Source organism: Macaca fascicularis, chromosome 16 (genome assembly GCF_037993035.2).
Source record: "Macaca fascicularis isolate 582-1 chromosome 16, T2T-MFA8v1.1".
Classification (NCBI taxonomy): domain Eukaryota; kingdom Metazoa; phylum Chordata; class Mammalia; order Primates; family Cercopithecidae; genus Macaca; species Macaca fascicularis.
In genome coordinates, this window is record NC_088390.1 from 56,076,116 (window position 1) to 56,095,927 (window position 19,812).

General features: G+C 57.0%; 2 protein-coding genes across 20 annotated transcripts in view; both read right to left on the bottom strand.

The window, feature by feature from the left end:
* The window catches only part of ABCC3 (ATP binding cassette subfamily C member 3), a 56,832-nt gene extending 55,890 nt beyond the window's left edge, over nucleotides 1-942 (bottom strand). For all 4 annotated transcript variants that reach the window (XR_012425660.1, XR_012425661.1, XM_045374993.3 and 1 more), the window contains exon 1: nucleotides 832-942. Coding sequence is in view for 2 of the 4 variants with exons in the window: in XM_045374993.3 (XP_045230928.2) it covers nucleotides 832-876 (45 nt within the window). In the remaining 2 variants the exon portion in view is untranslated. The remainder of the gene's footprint in view (nucleotides 1-831) is intronic.
* A 7,481-nt stretch (nucleotides 943-8,423) lies between these two features.
* The window catches only part of CACNA1G (calcium voltage-gated channel subunit alpha1 G), a 67,013-nt gene continuing 55,624 nt past the window's right edge, over nucleotides 8,424-19,812 (bottom strand). For 6 of the 16 annotated variants that reach the window (XM_045376042.3, XM_005583711.5, XM_005583714.5 and 3 more), the window contains 9 exons: nucleotides 19,373-19,482; nucleotides 18,203-18,336; nucleotides 17,845-17,915; nucleotides 17,648-17,726; nucleotides 17,431-17,552; nucleotides 16,755-17,108; nucleotides 11,750-11,918; nucleotides 11,297-11,466; nucleotides 8,424-9,796 (listed from right to left, as the gene is read on the bottom strand). In XM_045376042.3, coding sequence (XP_045231977.2) covers nucleotides 9,062-9,796; nucleotides 11,297-11,466; nucleotides 11,750-11,918; nucleotides 16,755-17,108; nucleotides 17,431-17,552; nucleotides 17,648-17,726; nucleotides 17,845-17,915; nucleotides 18,203-18,336; nucleotides 19,373-19,482 — 1,944 coding nt within the window. In that variant the 3' untranslated portion in view covers nucleotides 8,424-9,061. Of the gene's footprint in view, nucleotides 9,797-11,296; nucleotides 11,467-11,749; nucleotides 11,919-13,979; nucleotides 14,115-15,943; nucleotides 16,088-16,754; nucleotides 17,109-17,430; nucleotides 17,553-17,647; nucleotides 17,727-17,844; nucleotides 17,916-18,202; nucleotides 18,337-19,372; nucleotides 19,483-19,812 lie in introns of all 16 variants that reach the window. The other 10 variants (XM_045376035.3, XM_045376038.3, XM_045376037.3 and 7 more) reach the window with 4 other exon arrangements.

Below are 19,812 nucleotides of genomic sequence, written 5' to 3' on the forward strand. Positions count from 1 at the left end.
GTGGTGTGATCATAGCTCACTGTAATCTAAAACTCCTGGGCTCAAGTGATCCTCCCACCTCTGCCTCCCAAAGGGTGGGATTACAGGCGTGAACCACTGCACCTGGCCTCTAGCCTGATTTTCTATCCCAGCTCTGCCTTCATTGAACTGGGTAACTTTGGGCAAGTCTCTTCCTCTCTCTGGACCTCCCTTTCTCCATCTGTAAACGAAGGGAGTTGGACTACAGGAATCCTGACACCCTGTACCTGTCTCCAGACCCGGATCTGCTTCTCCTTTCTGAGTCCAGGGTGGTGAGGATGGCCTGCTCTCAGACCTCAGCCTTACCCAGAGAAAATAAAGTGGCAGGAAAGCTTCCTAAGAAGGGTGGGACACTGCACAACCAGCCTCCCAAAACATCTGGTTGAGCAGGTGCTCGGGATGCCCTGGGGCATCCAGGTGGGCAACCGAGTCCTAGTCTGGGACAGATGCTGAGGGAGGACCCTCCACCACTAACGCGCGGCTGATTGCGAAACGCCCGTTCCTCACCCGACAGAGGGGCTGGGGTGGAGCCGACTCACCCAGCCACGCACTGTGCCTCACTTTCCCGGGCTCCTCAGTGCTGCAGCCGGGAAGGGAAGAGCAGGGCAGGTCCCGGACCCTGCGTGGGACCCAGCTCCGGGCGGCGCCGCCAACCTCCCTCCCGCGCCCACCGCCCCCTCTCGGGCGCCCAGGCGGTCTCAGGGGCTCCGTCCCGGGATACCTGCCGGCCTCGCGGGAAGGCAGGCGGCGAGGACCGGGCGAAGCCGGCCAACCCCGACCCCCGCGCGGTGACCCCGGAGCCCCGCGCCTTACCCAGAACTTGGAGCCGAGCTCCCCGGAACCGCACAGGGTGTCCATGGGGCCAAGGCGCGGCAGCGAGGAAGGCGAGCGCGGTCCGACCCAGCGGCGGGCAGAGCGGGCGCCGGAGCCGCCTCCGCCCTCCGCACCCCGCGCTCCGCCCGGGCCCGCCCCGCCGAGCCCTACCCCAGTGCCTCTGGGTCCAGTCTCCCTGCCCCCGTCCCGCGGGTTGCGACAGCGCCTCCCTGGGAGGGACTTTGGGGCAGAGGTGGGGGGGCCTTGGCACGGCGACAGCTCCTGCGAGCGGTCCCCGGGCCATGCCAGGGGGATGTCCCTCTGAATACCGAGGCTGACAATCCTGGAGTAGAGTCTATTTCCAAGGGGGAACTGGGATACACAGGCGCTCCCACCCCCGAACAACTCCGTGGGGCCGATGAGTCACTGAGTAGGGGACATTGGGAGAGGGATTTAACAATCCTTCCTAGGAAAAAAGGAATCTTTGAGAAGGTCACGTTCCTCTCCGGAGGGCGGTTTCCTCATCTGTAGAATGGGAAGGGCTTCCGTGCTCAATCCGGAAGCTGACCTCTTCCTCGTCAGGTTCCAGGGGCCACTGGCAGGCGCCACGCTCTGGGAACCGGGGTGTACTGCGTGGGTGTGTACCCGTGAGGCGAGGGTGGGGGCCGCAGCATCGTCCAGGGGGCCTCCTATGTCCTCTTAAACTGCTGCCCTTTTAGGCTCTGTGGCCCCCTGACCTTGCCACATCACTTCGGCACCTCTCTGGGCCTCTACTTTCACATCTGTAAAATAGAGACAATCATAGAAGAATCTTCCTCCCAGGGTTCTCTGAGGATTGAATGGAAAAGGTATGCAAAGTGTATCGCCTGGCACACTTAGTGGGGCACCCAACATGTGTGAATTCCCTCTGCTTCAGCCTGATCAGGGTGGGGGGAAGGACAGGCGAAGCCCCAGGAGGAGCCCCACGTGAGTGTCCTTGTCCCCCTCCTAAGGCTGAAACTCTACATTCCCAATCTGTAAAATGGGCTTGTCAGTGCTCTCCTTCCCCTGCTTGCCTCAGCTCTCCTTCTCCCCGCATCCCCTCAGATGTGGGGATGCCTCCATCTCTCAATCCCGCTCTTGCCCTGTCTTCCTTAACACAATCCCAGAAGCCAACTCAGCACCCCTTGTTGGGACTCAGAAGGAATTCTCCTGGGCAGATCTTTCCCTGGCCCTTCTCTTCCCTGCCTTCGCACACAGGCCTGTCCAGTTTCACCCTGGTCACCCCTTTTCTGACCCTTGTTCTCAAGAGAAGGTGTTTCCTTCCTTGGCTGCTCAGCGCAGGCGTGGGTGGGAGCCAGTAAGGGTGCAGAAGCGACAAACCACTTCCTATCTCTCTGGGCAGGCAGGAGGTCACTAGAAGGGAAGTCTCCTTGGCTATAGGCTATCAGAACCAAGATCTGGCTGGGCATGGGATAAGCGTGGGAGTGGGGAAGACTCCCCCTTCCCAGGCAGTGAGACTGGGGACTCCTACCCCTCCACTGGGCAAGTTCTTTACGCCCCGTCTTTGTCTGCCCTCTTCCCTTCCACTCATCCACACACATCCTCCCTCTCCTGTCCCCCGACCTTCCTCTCTGGGCAAAAGACTTTACAGAGCTTTACACCTTGTTACAGTGTGCCTTGGGTTATATTTAGTTATGAAGAGTCTGTCTTCCCTGCTAGTCTGAGAGGTCCCCAAGGGCAGGGACTAACTCAGTCCCCTCCAATCCCCCTCTGTACCTTTTATACACTGTATGATCTCAAAAAACTCCTTGATGTCTCTGGGACTTCATTTCTTAAGAAACATGGACAAGGTGATATCTAAGCTCTCTTCCAGCCCTGGTGGGCCAGGCTTCTACGGCCTAGGCAGCTGGGAACCTTCCTCTACCCCTTCCATGACCCTTCATCAGCACCCTTCATCAGCACCCACCACCCCTGTGTTTTGACCTTGTCTACCCACCGGCTTCCTCCAACTCTCCCTCCTGTCTCATTCCTTTTCTAGGGCTTGTGAGGTCATAGGCACCAGATCGCTCTGGGCTTGAGGAGACCTGGGGACTTTTCTTTAGGGCCCTCTGGGAGGTGAGCTCCCCAGGCAGACCCCCTTTCTGAGATGGAGAGCCCAGAACTAGCCTGAGCTTCCATCCGGGACTTTCCAGACCCACAGTTGGCCAGGCAGTCCATTGGCTAGAGCTCTAGTTTTGGGCCAGGACCCTTGGGTTCTGGCTTCAGCATCGGAGCTGAGGCACCACCCCTTGTAGCCCCTGGCTTTTCTATTGCAATTGCCTTCCCAAGGCTACAGCACTGGGTTGGGGACTCTGAGGGTGTGGTGGGGGCCCTTGGCGACCCTCACCTTCCCCCATCTCTTTTGAGGCATTGGGGCTTCACCCCTCTGGGCCACTCAGGAAGTGTGTCCCCTTTCAGAGACTCCTTGAATAATAACCACAATATTTCTAGGATGTTATTGTTTTGGTTGTTCTCACTAGAGCAAGAAATCTGAGGCCCTGAGACACCCTACAGCCTGCCCAGGGCCACAGAGCTTATCTCGGCACAGGCAGGAGGTGCCCCACGTCTGCCTGCCGAGGAGGCTGTTTCTGCGCAGTCTCCTTGAGCGGGATGCTCTTCCCGGATCTGTCTTCAAGGCTGCTTGGTGCACTCTCCTACCTACACCCTGTCTCCCTTTCTGCTAGCGGCAAACTTCTTCAAGAGTTCATTCAAGCCCCCCACCCCCTCAAAGCCTTCCTTGGACCTCCCCAACCTAGTCCTGGGCTAGGAGGCTTCCTCCGCTTGTAATCACTGTCTTGCTTACCTTGCCCAGAGGACTGTGGATACCTTGAGGATAGGGACTGAGGTTTGTTTATAACTGTATCCTCAGCACCCAGGACAGTGCCTGGAGAAGCTGGTCCTCAGGAAGTGTTGTTGACCGATTAAGCAAACACCTCATTTCCTAAGAAGGAGTCATAGGCAACAAGGCCACTGCGACATTAGGTACAGTCCCAGCAGTAGGCACTGCCCACTTTGCTTTTGAGTGTTCAGAACCAAGATGGTTCTTGCTGGAAGGGCTCCCGAGAGAAGCAATAACGGCCTTGTGGGTTGGGCTGCAGCAGAGAAATGGACTAAACCTCTCCCAGCCTTTATGGCCCAAACCCCATCCTCCCTCCCCAATTGACTGCTGCTCCAGGCAGGATGGATGGAGCATGTGCGGTGCCTCCCCCGCAGTGAGTGTCCCAGGGGAACCCGGCATCAGGGATTTCCTGGCAAGGAGATGGAAAGATAAAATAATTGCAAGGTACAGCTCAGAGCAGGCATGACAGCAGAGAGAAGAAAGCAGAACAGTGGGGGACGGGGAGACCCAGGCACAGGAAATGCTTCGAAGGGGGAAGAGGCAGGTTGGAACTGACAAGACAGAGGGGCAGGGTGTGGAATAGCAAAGCTTCCCCTCCAAGCACCGCCTGATTCCTTTTAGCCCCTTGCGGCTCCTTGGAGGCCTGGAGCACCCCCAAACCAGGCTGTAGCTCCCACACCCCAGCCTACCCCTTGTCCTCTCCCCTGAAGTGGGGTCTGCTTCCTCCAGACCCCAGTCTGGTGGTGACCCCACTGGTCCCACCCATGGCCCTCAGTGAGGCTGCCCCTCTGCCACCAACCTGCACTTGATCTGATTTGGCATGCAGGGGAGAGTGCTGGCTGCTGTGCCCGATTCTGGAGTTTTCAAAGCAAGAAGAATTAATTAGTTCTGTGGGCCACAGTCAGCAGATCCCACACCTGGAACCAAGGCTAAGACACGCAGTTTTAAAGTTCTTAGCAGAATCCCCTCTTGGGGCTTAGCTGGAGCAGCTGCCTCCTTGACCTGCCTTGCTGTGCCCTGGAGTGGGACTCCAGGCCACAACTCAACTTGCTTTGAGAGTTCCTTTCCTTCCTGGCAACCACGGTCCTGGATTAGCCCTGGGTCTCCTAGATTCAGGCAGGAGTCATTGAACACCGCGGGCTCAGCACTCAGATGGCGGGGATTCCTGTTTGGGCTTCTCCATACACAAAGTCCTTCAATGGACCCTGCAAGCCTGCTTCCTCCTTCTGAGGTTATACAGAACACCTGTCCCTAGAAGGTGTCCATCAGTGTTGGTGCCCTCTCCCTGGCTTGGTCCCTCTGCAGGAGGGGCACCAGGTGCACCAGGTGAGGGTGCCCTGTGCCGCCACCTGGTGTCTGACGCCCTCATTGCACTGCTGTTGCCAGTCCCGCTCCACAGGCTGCTCAACTGGCCCAAGGAAAGAGAAAATAGGCCAAGGGGCACCAGGCTGTGGCAGGTGGGGACTAGGGTGGAGACAGGAGTGAAAGCTGTTTGGAAAGTGGGCGCGGTTTAGGTAGGTAGGGCAGGGCTAGAGGAGAGGAAGAGAGAAGAGGGCGGGATGGGGAAGAGAACAGGTACCATGGGGTTCAAGGGCAGGGTTATGACGTGGAAGGGTGGTGCCTGGGAACCCAGAGTGATTGCAGAGCTACCCTTGGCCGGCTCTTGGACAAGCGTCTGGAGTTGAGGGATGCCTTCTCCAGTGATTGAACCCCTCTTGCCACCATTCCCTATGGCCAAAGGCTGGTGGCCCACCAGGTGGGAGGCTGGGGGCCTCTCTAAGCCTCTGAGTTTGCCATGCGGGGAACACGTGTGCCTATTTGTATGAATATGAATTGTGACTACTTTGGAAAAGCGCCCCCCAGCAAGTCATTTTTGAGCAGGATTCTTCCCATTGTGCCCCATTTCCTCTACACTGAGTAGAGACAGGAGTAGTGTGGGCTGGAGGTTGGCCAGACCTAGGGTCAAATCCCAGCTCTGCCATTCCCTGGCTGTGTGACCATGGGCAATTCACTTAACCTCTCTGACCCCCGCTGCCTCATGGAGAAATAGCAATCAAACTTCCGTGCTAGGGTGTTTTGAGGAGTGAGAGACTGCATATGAGCCTCAGATTTGTTTTTATCCCCAGCTCAGCTCACTCCTCTTCCCAGTCCCCACCCCCACACAGACCTTTTCCTGGAGTCTTGGGGGTGGAGGAAGCAGAAGCAGCCAAGCTTGAGGTGGGGGCCTACAGCCGCTGACACAATTTCTTCTGAACCCCAAAGGGGAAGGCTGAGGACAAAGGCGCCAGGGTAGATGTTCCTACTTCTAAAAGCCTGAAGCCCCTAACCAGTTCCATTCTGCCCCTGGAGTCCTCATCCAAGGCCTGCTGCCCCTACCAGCCACTCCCCACCCCAGCCTCCTTCAGTTTCTCCACCCTCTACCCCCACCCGCTACGTATCCCAGAGCAGCATCAAATAACCACCCAGACAAGCAGCATGAGGTTAGCAGTCTTGATATTATTATTAAGATCCAGCGGCAGCTGCTTTTCCACCTCAAAACCCTTTTAATGAGACACAACAGTTTCCATCATTGATAAAGATTTTACATCGTTGGGGGGAGAGGTCACAGTTCTCTCCCCGACTCCCCCAAAATACCCACTTTGACTCTACTATTAATATTTCCACATCACTATCCAGAGGACCCCCTCCAGGCACTGCCCTTTTCCAGAGAAACCCTCCAGGCCACAGAGAGGGCTGCTGGCGAGGAAGCAGGTGAGTCTTTTTGTTTTCACCAGGCTGGTCCCTGCAGATCTCTACAGAGCAACCCAAAAGCATAGTAAGTTCACCCCAAATTCCTCGGTCCCTGCTGGGAAGAGGAGGCCAGGGGAGGGGGAACCCAGAAAGAAACAGGCATGCTAAGACTCAACCTAAGCGACTCTCCAGTACTCCAGTGCTGCTGGGCTGTGCAAGTGGTGGTGGTGGTGGTGGGTGGGGGTGGGAGGGTGCTGGAAGGATGGGGGTGGGTAGGAGTCCAGCTCTCTGGCTTCACCTTGACCCAGAATCCTCTAACCACTAGAAGAATGAAAGATCCCAGAACCCCCTGCCCATATCCTCCAACCTCATTAGGGAATAGACAGCTACAGAATTCTACAAAAATATAAAAGCTTAGTCTGCAGATCCAGGTGACAGAACTCTAGGAATTTTGTATAGCTTTGCTTTTTTTTTCAATCTTAAATGGCAGCTCCTACAAGCGCTCCCTCTCCCCACCCAAGGAGGCCAGAGGAAAAAGTCTGACATTATTGCACACCCTAAAAGGAGAAAACCAAGCATTGGCTTCAAGGACTGGTATCAGTTCTCTGCAAAAGAGCAATGAGGAAAGCTCTCACCCAGCTTAGAAAACACAAGGCTGGACAGCGCCTCCAGGTCCACTCGCCCGGCAGCCTGGTGCTCCCAGTTCCCAGCTGACCAGGTCAGACAGTGCGTGAACGAGCATTGCCAGTGAGGTTTCAAGAACCCAATCCACTCCTGGGGTTTGAAGGCCTTGGGGGCGAGGGGATAGGGCTGTTCAAGGGAGTGGGGTTGGGACAGATGTTTGGGAGTGGCTAGGTGACAGGCTGCCTGGACCCATGGTTGCCACCTCTTGGCACCAAGATTTCAGACAAGAGAATATTGTCTGCAGTAGCACCAGACAGGTGGCCTGGGCCACGCCACTCCCCCTCTTCCCGCCTGTCTGTCCCTGACCACCTTCAAACCTCCCTTCTCCACGGGCTCCCCCTGGGCAGGCAGCAGCAGCAGTGCATGTAAACATCTTGAGCGCTCGCTCATCACCACCCAGGGGGCCAGCTCCCCACTCAGCAGCCTGCAGCCTGGCCTCCGACCCTACCACCTCCACCAGAAGGTTGCCTCTGGACGCCCAGCCCTGGACCCTCATCCTCAGGAAGGGCAGCCCAGTCCATTTACACAGCTTAATTCCATTGCGGGCAGGTGGATGAGGTCCCCATCGGGCAGTGCCTGTAATGCCAGTCAGCTAAGCCCACCCCCAAGGGCAGGAGGCTGAAGTCCAGGCAGCTCAGGTCACGCATCCAGCCAGAAGTGTGGCAAATCTGTGCTGAAGCTTCAGGAAGGAAAACCCAGAAACACTTCCCCCCTCCCCCACCAACCCACAGATCCAGATCTGCAGCCTCTGAGGCAACCTCCCCCAGCCTCAGTCGGCCCCATTAACCAAAACAGCTTCATTATGCCAATTTCCAGCTTTCAATGTGCGGCTGATAGCTGTCAGCAGAAATAAGAGTTAATCTGGAATTACTCCCATTCACTGAGCTGCCTAGCTAGAGGAAGCAGTAAAGCTTTGATAGCAGCAGAGGAGACCCTGCCTCCCCAGCCTGCACCAGGCGGAGGGGCTTCTCCTCTCCTTCACAGCTGGGGAGGGCGGGCTAGAGGTGCAGCCTTCCAGAGCAAAGGGTTCAGGTTCTCTCACTCTCAGACACGCACACACTCACACTCATATACACACACACTCATATACACAAACACATACACACTCATACACAAAGAGGCAGCCCTGAAGCTTCCCTCCCCACCGCCCACTCCCCATCTCCAGGATCTCTCTCTCATCAGTGCCATCTGGACGTGCCTAACTCTCCATCCCTTTTGCTTTTACTCTGGACCGTGATTAGCTTTTTATTTAGGAAAATTACTTTATTTTATATATATATATATAGATATGTATGTATGTATATATAAAAAGATTCCATTTCATTTGTAAAATCTCATTTTTTCTTTTTCTTTTTTTTTCCCTACAGAAAATGATGACGAGGTTAAAGGAGAAAATAAGTTACATTACAGTTTCCAAAATGGTTCTCGCTCTCCGCTGAAGATGGGCCACCGTTGGGGCTGCAATGCGCTCGCGGTCCCAGCTTGTGCTTTGCAAGAAGAGGGATTATAACTAGACTGTTATTTTAGGTTAAAATAGCCAAGAGACAGACGCCTTCGCCTCAAAAATATTCTGAGACACATAAAAGTAGAAGGAAACAAGTCTCTTCAGTCACAAAATGTCGTACATCCCGCATATACTAGATTCAATTAATTTAATAAAATAGAATATACATAGAGATTCTGCACAGACGTATTGCTTTCTCCCAACAGCTCCTGGTGTTGGGAACCTCAGCTGCACCGGGCCTCTCCTTCTGCCTGGAGCCAGAGTTGCCAGGGCTGCTGCTTTTAACTCTCTTTGGAAGTTCTGCTTGCACGTACCCAGAGCCACTGAGGCAGGGAGGAGCGCCTCCGCCTCCTTGGTGTCTATATGGAACTTTTGTCAGGAATATAGCCCAGGAGGAGGAGCTAGGACTTGGCACCCAGTGGAGAAAGGTGAGTGGGAAAGTGGGGCAGGACTCAGGGGTCCAGGTCTGCCGGGTCAGAGGATAAACCGGAGAGACTCAGCACATCTTTCTTTGGGGAGGGCGAGGCAGCCATGCTGTCAGGGGGGCCGGAGGCCAAGGGATCCTTGGAGTCGCTGGATGGAGCCCTCCTCCGGAGGCAGACGCCAGGGCTGGGCGGGGGCCGAGGGCCTTGGCTCTCGGGGGGGTCTATGGAGATACTGGGCGGGCTGAGTTTTTTCTTGGGTCGGCTCCCAGGCCCCCCAAGAGGCTGGCCCCCAAGGTTAGAGGGGTCTGTGCCCAGGTGGGGTTGGGAGCCACTGTCCAGGCAGCTGACGGCGATAGAGTGTCTCCTCTGCTCATCCAGCCAGGACGTGGGCCGGCGCTGGCAGCTCTGGGCCTCCACGCTGTAGCACTTCTTCAGGTCCCGTGGGGATGGGGGCTCCTCCTGGCCGCCAGGGGGCAGGAGGTCTCCTGAAATCCAGCTCAGCTCCGTGTCCAACTCTAAGCTGCTTCTGGTCTCTGGAGGGCCCTTGTCCCAGTTGGGTTGTGGGCCTGGGCAAGGGGCTCGCGGGGGCATGTGCTTGGAGATGTTGCTGTGGCTGCGGGAGTGCTGCTGCGCCTGGGTGCTCGACTGGCCCCAGAAAGAGTAGGCCCGGGCCAGGGGCAGGGAGGGCCCACTCACCTCTGCCAGCAGGTCTTCCCGGCTGCCCAGGCCCTGAACGTCCAAGGAGTCAGTCCTTATTGCTGCCTATATGGGGGGCGGGGAGGGCTCAGCCCAGCAGTCTCCTCTCCAGCATGGACTAGCCCTCCTGTCAAGCTGGCTGTGCCTCCCGCCCACCACCACCACGCACTGCAGGACCACCCTACACAGAGGTCCTGGTAGCCGCTCTTACTTGGAGATAGGGGTCATTGCAGCCTGACCTCTGTGGTCCACTATGTCTCCTCTCCCCCCACTAAACCCCGTCTTCCCTCCCCCATGCTCTGGTCTCCCCTCAGCCTGCAAGAATCGCTGTCTCTGCAGCCCCTGCCTCCTGGGCTATGAGAGAGAAGCCAGGCCATCTCTGCTTACTGAGCTGGCTCCTTCACGCCTCCCTGCCTCTGCGTAGACTTCCCCTTTGGCTCTGTATACCCTTCCAGATTGGCAAGAATCCCTCGATTTTACAGACTCAGGTTCTCTGTGACACAGGGTGTGACAGTCTCCGTCCCCAAGTAAAACCGACCCCTTCCTCTTCTGTGTCCCTGCTGCCCCCCACACGTGGGTGTCTGGCGGCCGTGAGCTGAGGCTACAATGATCTGATGGCAGGTATGTCTCCACTATTAGACTGTGAGCTTCAGGCGGCAGGGGCTGTGTCCCCGGTGCCTGGCACACAGAGGCTGCTTAGTGACTATTTACAGAATGAATAAGGACTGTGCCTGCTGCCCCAAGCATATGAGATTGAGATTCTCATGTGTCCATGCTCATGCCTTAGGACACACACACGGCATGGGCTGTGGCCTTATGCAGGTGGGCTCTGGGGCCGGGCGTGGTGGCTCACGCCTGTAATCCCAGCACTTTGGGAGGCCAAGGCGGGCAGATCACTTGAGGTTGGGAGTTCGAGACCAGCCTGACCAGCATGGAGAAACCCCGTCTCTACTAAAAACACAAAATTATCCAGGCATGGTGGTGCATGCCTGTAATCCCAGCTACTCGGGAGGCTGACGCAGGAGAATCGCCTGAACCCAGGAGACGGAGGTTGCAGGGAGCCAAGATCGTGCCATTGCACTCCAGCCTGAGCAACAAAAGCAAAACTCAAAAATACAAAACAAAACAAAACAAAACAAAAGAATGTGGGCTCCGGAAGGTGGGCCCCAGACTTGGCCAAAAGTGAAGACACTTAAAACCTGCCTTGTGCCCCACAGCTCAGCCCAAAGTGTGGAGAAGAATTGGGAGGCAGCTCTGGTTGGTGAGGAAGGAAAGCCCAGAGACTTGGGTTCTACCTCCGACCAGATAGGCGTGACCCTGGGCAAGCACTACCCCTTCTGGTCTCCAGGTCTCCTCAGTGGAACAAGGAACCAGGTGCAAATTTCAAGAAGGCACACACCGCTTCTGCTTTGCCCAGTACTGTGTCCCTGGTATCTGCAACTGAGCCTGGCACATCACTGGCACACAATAAATGTTTGCTGGAAGAATGAAAGTGTCAACTCGGGTCATCACCAGCAGCAGAGGGTCCAGCCCCAGGCCTGTGCCTGCCTTTCCACACCTGCTCACCTGGCGCCTGAGTGGCCTTTGAGCCAAAGGGGAGCGTCCTGGTGGGGGCAGTTTGGGGATGGTGCCCCAGGTTGGGGTGCTGTAGGGCTGAAGCAGATGAGGTGCATCTTTGGGAAGCTGCAGGATGTAGCTGGTGTCTGCTGGCTGGGAGTGAACGGACAAGACGGAGCCTGTGGAGGGAGGGAAGCAGGAGAGGGGTGGGGGGAGAGAATGGAGCTGGAGGGTTCAAGGGAGCAGGCGCCCTCCTGAGCCCTCCCTTCCACTCTCTGCCCCTCATCAGGGCCTCTACCCTTACCCCCTGGACTGAAAGCCATTCCCCCAGGCTGGAGGCTCCCCTAAGGTCAGAGAGACCACTTTGGCTGCCTCAGTTCCCCATCCCCTCAGATCAGGACTGGCTTAGGCCAGGATGGAATCTCCCGTGTGAGCCAAATTGGCCTGCTCCAGCCCTGGTACCTGACTGAGCTTTGGGGAGCCCCCAGCCCCTCTGTCCCAGGGGCCCCTCGGCAATGCTCCCATGCCGACACATGTAGCTGTCATTGGGCAGAGAGTGCGTTCGGCTGACCCCAGACTTCCGCACGGTCAGTAAGTCTGGTCCTGGCAGCTCCGTGGGGTGGGGCTGTACCTGCAAAAGGAACAGGGGAGGGAGGTGGAGGAAGAGGGTATGTCTGGCTTTGGTAACTGAGGCAGAGCTGACAATAGAAAGCAGCCGCGCCCCCCTGCCCAGCCCTCACCCCCGTACCCTCCCAGGACAAGGTAGAGATGGGCATGAGCGTGGCTGGGGAGAAGGGCAGACACATGGATGAGGCCTCCACACGCGGGGAGGAAGCAGGTAGGAGGGGGTCTGGGCAGCCGGGAGAGTCTGCAGGCCCTGCGTCCCACCCCCTGCAAAACTGTACACATTGCATCACCTTTAAGCTCCCACTGTGGTGGTGGAGGGGTGAGGAGGTGTCCAGAGAAGGGAGAGCAGCCCCCAGCCCCCAGCCCTGCAGGTGGCTCACGAGCTCATTCTAAAGGCTCCATTTCAAGGCTCTGAAGGGAGTTCTGGTGTCCACAGGGACGGGCTGGAGCCCTGACCCAGAGCAGCTCAGGGGAGGATTAAAAGCTAACAGCAGGCCAGGCACAGTGGCTGGTGGCTCATGCCTGTAATCCCAGCACTTTGGGAGGTCAAGATGGGCAGATCGCTTGAGCTCAGAAGTTTGAGACCAGCCTGGGCAACATGGCAAAACCCCATTTCCAAAAAAAAAAAAAAAAAAAATAGCTGGATATGGTGACGTGGCACCCGTAATCCCAGCTACTCTGGAGGCTGAGGTGGGAGGATTGCTTGAGCCCGGGAGGTCAAAGCTGCAGTAAGCTGGGATCTTATCTCTGCACTCCAGCCTAGGCAACAGAGCGAGACCCTGTCTCAAAAAAAAAAAAAAAAAAAAAAAAAAAGCCAACAGCAGCCAGCAGCCCCCACAACCCTGCGCTGTCAGGGGAGGTGATGGGGAGAGGACCCTCCCAAGGAGCAGGGACCAGGCAGCTCAGGAGAGCTTGCAGGTTGCAGGCTGTTCATCCGATTCTTACAGCAGCCCCAGGTCCCAGCATAGGGCGTGGGTTGGGTTCAGGTGGGTTGAATGGCAGATGACCACCAGAGGCGTATCACAGCTGGCTCCCTGACCTCCACTTTAACCAATGACTCTGGCAGGTGGGGGTGGAGGCCACATTCAGCTGCTCCCTTAGTGGACAGACTCGGGGTGGGAGTGGGGTTGTTGCTCTGTTTCAGAGAAGGGAGGTACTCAGCCTTGGACTCCAGCATGAGGGAGCCTAGGTTTGTTCTCAGGAGGTTTCTCCATCACCCTGTGGTCCCCTTCCCCCTGAACCCTTCGCCCCTTGTTCTTAGGGAGGCTGTAGGAGTCCTGTCCCCATGCAGGCCCAGCCAGTTAAATAGCCCCAGCAGGCCTGAGGATGGCTAAGTTGGAGGACAATCTTATTTTGCTTCCCCTCTCAGCCCCAGGCTCCACTCTGCCAGCCACCCAAGACCCCTAGGGACACCCCAGCTGGTCCAGTCCCTCAGCTGGGCCCTCCTCCGACAACAGGAGGGGAACGGTCGGTTGGTCGGGAGGAGGGGGCTGCTCGCAGTCAGAAGGGACTGGAGCTGGAGAAGGGAAAGGGTAGGGAGGTTGTCAGAGCACAGAGAAGCCCCTCCCACCCCACTGAGTTTGGTGAAGACACAGGGACACACAGGGACAGTGACGGAGGAGACAGGAACAGCGCCCCAGGTGAAGAAGGGCATGGCAGTGGTGGCAGAGATGCGGCTCTCACCCACCACGTGGTGTGAAGGTCTCATATTGTGGGGGTGGGGTGGGGAGGAGGCGGGCAGGGACAGGGAGGGCTGGCTTGCACAGGGCTCCAAATGCATAGACTGACTCTGATGACACCTGTTCTGGGCCGTGTCACTCCTGGATTCACTTTTTCATAATGGCTGCCCCTATAGCCTTCAGGGCAAGACCCCAATTTAATCTTCTCTAATCTCTTTGTCCCCTCTTCAGGTGCCCTACCGAGGGCCTGACAGTTGATGCCTCTGGGTGGAACCTGGCAGCAAACTGAGAGGAGGCAGCCAGGACCCTCGCTGGGCCGATCTGGAGCCCTGCAGCCAGCCCAGCCCCGGGGGTGGCCGGGAGCAGTGAGGGCAGTGTGTATGTACATTGCTCTCCGGGGCACTAAGTAAGAGTGTGTGCATGTCATCAGGCAAAGAGTCATCCGTCAGAGCTAGAGAGCAGGACGGTTCAGACACAATCTCTGACGTCAGAGACAGAGCCTCCATCTCAGCTAGAGGGATCTAGACAGGGAGAGAGATGATCAGGCATGAGAAACCAGGACAGCGCACACGCGCGTGCACACACACGCGCTCTCTCTCAGTCCCCACTTCCCCCTTTTCACGAAGCACGGGGCGGGGTGGGGGGAAGGCATCCCTTCTCTCTCCCCACCCTCTCCCCAAACAAGCTGACAATGCCTCCCCGCACCCACTTCAACCCCCTGCTCTGATCAGAGAGGCTGCGGCAGGCACTGAAGAGCCAGAGCAAACACTGACAAAGCGAGGAGATACAGAAACACAGAAACGCATTCTAAAGATACCCCAGGAGCCTTCCCAGCCCCTCCCACACCACCACCACCCAGGGAGGGAGCGGGAGGACCGAGGGCTTTCGACTCTCAAAAAGATAATATCCAAAAAAAAAAAAAAAAAATGAAGAAAGGCCAGCAAAGCACTGTCTCTCCTATCGGCACAGACAGAGCGGCATGGGGGGCGCCGGGGACAATGCCGCCAATCTGATGGCTGTTTTCTGCCTATTCTCTCGGCTTCCAACAGCCTGGCAGGACTTGGCCTGCCCCCAGATTCTGGCTTCTCCCCTCGTGGGCCCTCCTCCGCTTGCCTGCAGCCTGCCCGCCCTCTCCAACTTGGGCTCTGGGAGGTGCTCTCATCCCATTGGCCTGAAGTGGGCACACTCCAGTGGGCTGCCACACCATCTGGCTGGCTCACCTGGGACCCAGGGGGTGCCTCAGTGCCCACAGGATGCTAGGGGACAGTTGGGCCATCCCTCCCGGAGCCCCATCACCTTCCCATCATGTCCTCTTCTCCCACAACCTTTCCCTGTGAGCTTCTTTCAGGAAGGGGAGGCCTCGGAAAGGGACTCACTTTCCCACGATCATTCTAGGTCATTGCCAGATCCCAACAAGAGGCAAGATCCCTTCCCACGTGAGGATCACTGTCCATTTTTTTTGGATCAGGCTAAAGGCTTCCTAAGAACCTGCCTGCCCGCCACCCAAAAGGGCCTCTGGAGGACTCAGCTTTTCTATCTCCAACTGACACCTGTCTCCACTCCGGGTCTGCAGCTTCTCACCTAGGTGGAGGGAGGGTGGGGCCCTCTGTCACGTGGTAGTGAGTGGTGGTGGGGGATCAAGGGGAGGAGAGGAGGGCAGGAGCAGCCCAGAAAGCAGAAGACCTGGAATTAGATGAGACTGGGGGAGAGGGCCCTGTGGTGCTGTGGGAAGGGGCTGGGCTTGGGCAGGAAAGCAAGTCCTATTTCACACCAAGTTCTCAAAATCCACTCCCAGCCGGAGCTTTCTATCTCTCCCAGGACAGAAATCAGTGGCTCCTGACAGCACTCGCCACGCCCAGTGGGCTCCACGGCTCAAAAAGCCACCAAACCGAGGACTGGCAAGTGTGTGCTGGACACGAGCGGATAGACAGACTGCAGCTTGGCAGCGGGCTCCCTGGCCACCTACACTGTCTCCGGAAGCCCTCCTCCCTGGATCTACCTCCTTCCCTCCACCCCCTAAGGTCCCACTGCTAACTTATCTTCTGCCGCATCCCCCCTTTTCTCTTCCAGATTCTTACAAATCCCCTCTCCCCTCCCCAAGCTCCTCCTCCACACATCCTTCTCATCAGAGGGGCAATCTCAGTAGCCCTGCCTTCCAGCTCTTTTCTGGAGGTGATCTCAGCCTAGAAGAAGCCCCGACTGTCTCTTGCACTCAACTGAGGCCCCAAGGCTGCACTTTCTACAGATACCCAGTGGGCAGGGAACACCCTCAGCTTCCCCAGAAGCATGGCACAGCATGGCACAGCCCGGCGCGGTCAGGGGAGCGGGCACAGCACAGGGGCACAGTAACCTGTGGGTCGGAGCCGCCCAGGCTGGGGGCAGAAGGGAAGGCAGAGGGCTGGCCACCTGGGCCTGCCAGCTCGTCCATCAGCTTCAGCTCCCACTCCAGGGAGCCCTGGATCAGCAGGGATATGGTGTCAAACAGCTGCCCGTCCTGGGGAGCCAGCCCATAAGGGGAGCCGGAGAGGCAGGGGAGCAAGGGTCAGAGGGCAGTGATGGGAAGTGTTGTGGAAGAAGATTGACAAGAGACACAGAGGGAGAAAGAGGTGAAACCCAGACAACACACATGCACATGCGCGCACACACACACACAGCAACAAAGAGATAGAGGAGGGGGTGGGGAAGAGGGAAGGTGGGAGGAGGAAGGAAAGATGGGAGATAGAAGATGAGTAGAGCCCACGTTGGTGGGGAGAAAGAGAGAGAGGTAAAGAGAAGATAAAAGGATGGAGAGATGGAAGAGAATCAGGCAGGTTAAAAGGTGGGTAGGAAAGAGATTTGGCAGTTGGGCAAGGGTAAGAAAGAAACAGGAAGGAAACAGAAAACTTAGCCTTGAACCTATGAGTCAGGAAGGGAAGGCCAGACGAGGCTGGAGGAGCAGGGCATGGCTAAGCTGGCCTGTCTGCCCGGGTAGCCCTGTGGGGTGAGTGTGGGCAGCCATCCCTGGGGAGGGGCGGTGACTGCTCGCTCAGTATCCAGGAGGGAGGGCAGGAGGCTCCAGGAGGAGCCCTAGGGTTTGTGTGCTGCCTGCTTGGCTCCCGCCCGCCACCCTCCATACCCTTCTGCCCCAGCTCCTCTCATGGCCAGGGTGGGTGTCTGCTCACCGTGGGGTGCTCCAGGGAAAAGTGGGAGGCTGATCTCGCATGGGCCGCTGGGTGCAGGGCCCCAGGCTTGGGGCTGTCGGGGCTGTCGGGGCCCTCGACCCCAGGCCAGAGGAAGGGGCTGCCCAGCGGCGAGTGGGGCTGGGGGCTGAGGGTCTTCATCTCTAGCTCCAGCTCAGCCTCCAGCTCAGCCTCCTCCTTGGCCTCCTTGTTGCTCTCCTCCAGGTGCTTCATCAGCACAGCGATCACCACGTTGACCAGCACAAACTGGGCCGTCAGCACGAAGGACACAAAGTAGATGGGCGAGATGACCGTGTTGTAGCAGGTGGACTCCTGGTCACAGTCCCGGAGGGTGTCCTGAGGTGGGAGGAATAGAGGGGTGAGGCTGGGGAGGACAGTGGTTGGAGCTGTTGTGGAAAATCAGGTCACTGGTGTCACAGAGCATTGGAGGAGGAGAAGGAAGGGAAGGAGGGAGTGTTTGGGGGGCAGAGGAGCATTAGCTGCTGCCTGGGGAAGTGTGAGTCAGAGCATGTTCCTGGGAGAGGAAGTTCCAGAGTGTTCTAGCACAGGGGAGAGAAGGTCACATGCTTTTATTTGTGGCCAATTCATCTTCCCAAGGAATCCTAGCTCAGGAAGTGGGGCTGCCTGCCTGGAGCCTAGGCCAACCCTGGGCCCTTACCTTCATAATGCCGTTCCAGTTGTCACCTGTGGAGACTCGGAAGAGGGTTAGGAAGGCCATGCCAAAGTTCCGAAAGGTGGCATGCCGGCCCAGGCCCTCACAGGGGTGTGTCTCGTCACACTCTGGGGGAGGAGGGAAAGGGCGAGAGGCCCATGTTAGTCCAGGAGGCCCCTGGTCTCCAGTCCTGGCTCCTCCATCCTCCCCTACTCCAACTCACCCAGGTCTCCAAAGAGCTCCACGCCCAGAGCTGCAAAGATGAAAAACAACAACATGAAGAGAAGTCCCAGGTTCCCCACCTGGAAAAGAGAAGAAGAAATAGAAACGATGCCGCTGGGTCTCCCAGTCAGCTTCTCTGAGCCCCTGCCCTCTGGAAAGCACCTCCCCCTCCCCAGAGGCCCCCCACTTTCCGGCTACCTGGGGCAGGGCCTGCATCACCGTGTCCAGCAGCGCCCGCATGCCCACAGCCATCTTCAGCAGCTTCAGCACTGCAGAACAGGACAACGTCATGAGCTGGCCCCTTTGGGTCCCTGGCCAGACAGCTGGCAGAGTCAGGGCCAGGGTTGGGCTGGGGCTGCTGGGATGGCCGTCCCCGGGCCAGCCAGGTTGCATCCCCACCCTCAGCCCTGTCCCCAGCCTCCCTTGGCAGAGGCTGGGAGAAAGACCCCCGGGAACCCACAGCCACCCAGGCCTTGGCGAGCCACAAAGCCGACCCTCGCTCTGTCTCCCTAGGCTGGTCACCCTGGGAGGGCAGGTGCGTGGGCTGGGCACCAACCTCGGGCAATGCGCAGTACCCTCATGATGCGGATGATGGTGGGGTTGATGGGCAGTGAGGCGTTGACCTCGATTTCCTCCAGCGTGATGCCCATGATGGACAGCAGCACAATGGCCAGGTCCAGCTGGTTCCACCTGGAAAGCCCAGAACACAGCTCCCTGAGTGGGGGGAGGGGTTTCTGGAGGAGGGGGCAGTTGTGGCACGGAAACACAGGGCTGGAAAGGAAGGCAGACATCAGCGGGTCCAGCCTCCCATCCCACAGAGAAGAGGCGTGGCTTATCTAAGGCCACACAGACAACTGGTGGCATGAGTAGGACTAGGACTTTAGCTCAAAAGCCTCTGCTTTTCATTTGTATTCATTTTTTTTTTTTAATTTAGCACTTACATGGTGTTTACTATGCGCCAGGCACTTTTAAGGGCTTTACGAATAGGAACTCACACCTGCAGTCCCAGCACTTTGGGAGGCTGAGGTGGGAGGATCACTTGAGCTCAGGAGTTCGAGAACAGCTGAGACCCTGTCTCGACTAAAAATAAAAATAAAAAACAATCAGCTGGGTGTGGCAGTGGGTGCCTGTAGTCCCAGCTACTTGGGAGACCAAGGTGAAAGGACAGCTTGAGCTCAGGAGGTCAAGGCTGCTGTGAGCCATGACTGAATTGCTACACTCCAGCCTGGGCATCAGAGCAAGACTCTGTCTCCAAAAACAAACAAACAAACAGACACCAACCTCAAAACCAAATAGGAATTCATAATCTCACAGCTCTATGATGTGGATACTATTATTTTCTCTCATTTTACAAATGAGGAAACTGAGGCACAGAGAGGTTAAGTAACTTACCCAAGGCCACCAGCTACTAAGCAGTGAGACCAGGACTCAAATCCGGTTCAGGCAGTCTGGCTTCAGGCTCTGTGCTCTTAAGTCCCAGGCTAGGTCACACTGATTTCTAGCTGCCAGCATCCCCCAGGCCCTGTCTTGTCAAATTCTTTCCATGCCTTCCCATCTCCTGGTCCTGGATGGTCCCTAGTCCCCTATATCAGCCACAGGGTGGGGGCTGAACCTCAGGAATTAAGAAAGGTCTTTAGACACTAGGTCTTCCTGGGTATTTCCCCAAGAGACTCATCCCTTTCTATCTCTATGCAAGTCCCCGAGACCCCCCGCCCTTCTCCGTTACCTGTCCTGGAAGAACCGACGGAAACCAAAGGCCACAAGTTTGAAAACTGACTCCAAAACAAAGATGACAGTGAAGATGTAGTTGCAGATCTTCAGAGCTTCATCCAGAATCTGGCAGGGATGGGGGCAAGATGCAGGGTCCCTTAAGGCCCAGGACCCAGCCCCTCCATCATACTGCCCAAGTCTCAGAGGCAGAGGGACTCTAAGGAGACCTGTCTTCTCTGTTCCCGCCATGATGGCTGGCCATTAGCCACCACCCCAGAATGGACTAGGGTACTTGTTCACATGAATGAATCAACCTTATGCTAAAGGATCTTTCTCCTTGGGAAATGGTGAGGAGATCACATGAGAATGTGCTAGATGACACAGTATGCCAGGACTGGAAGGGGCCTTGTGCATTACAAATTCAACCCTCTCATTGGACAGATGGGGAAACTGAGG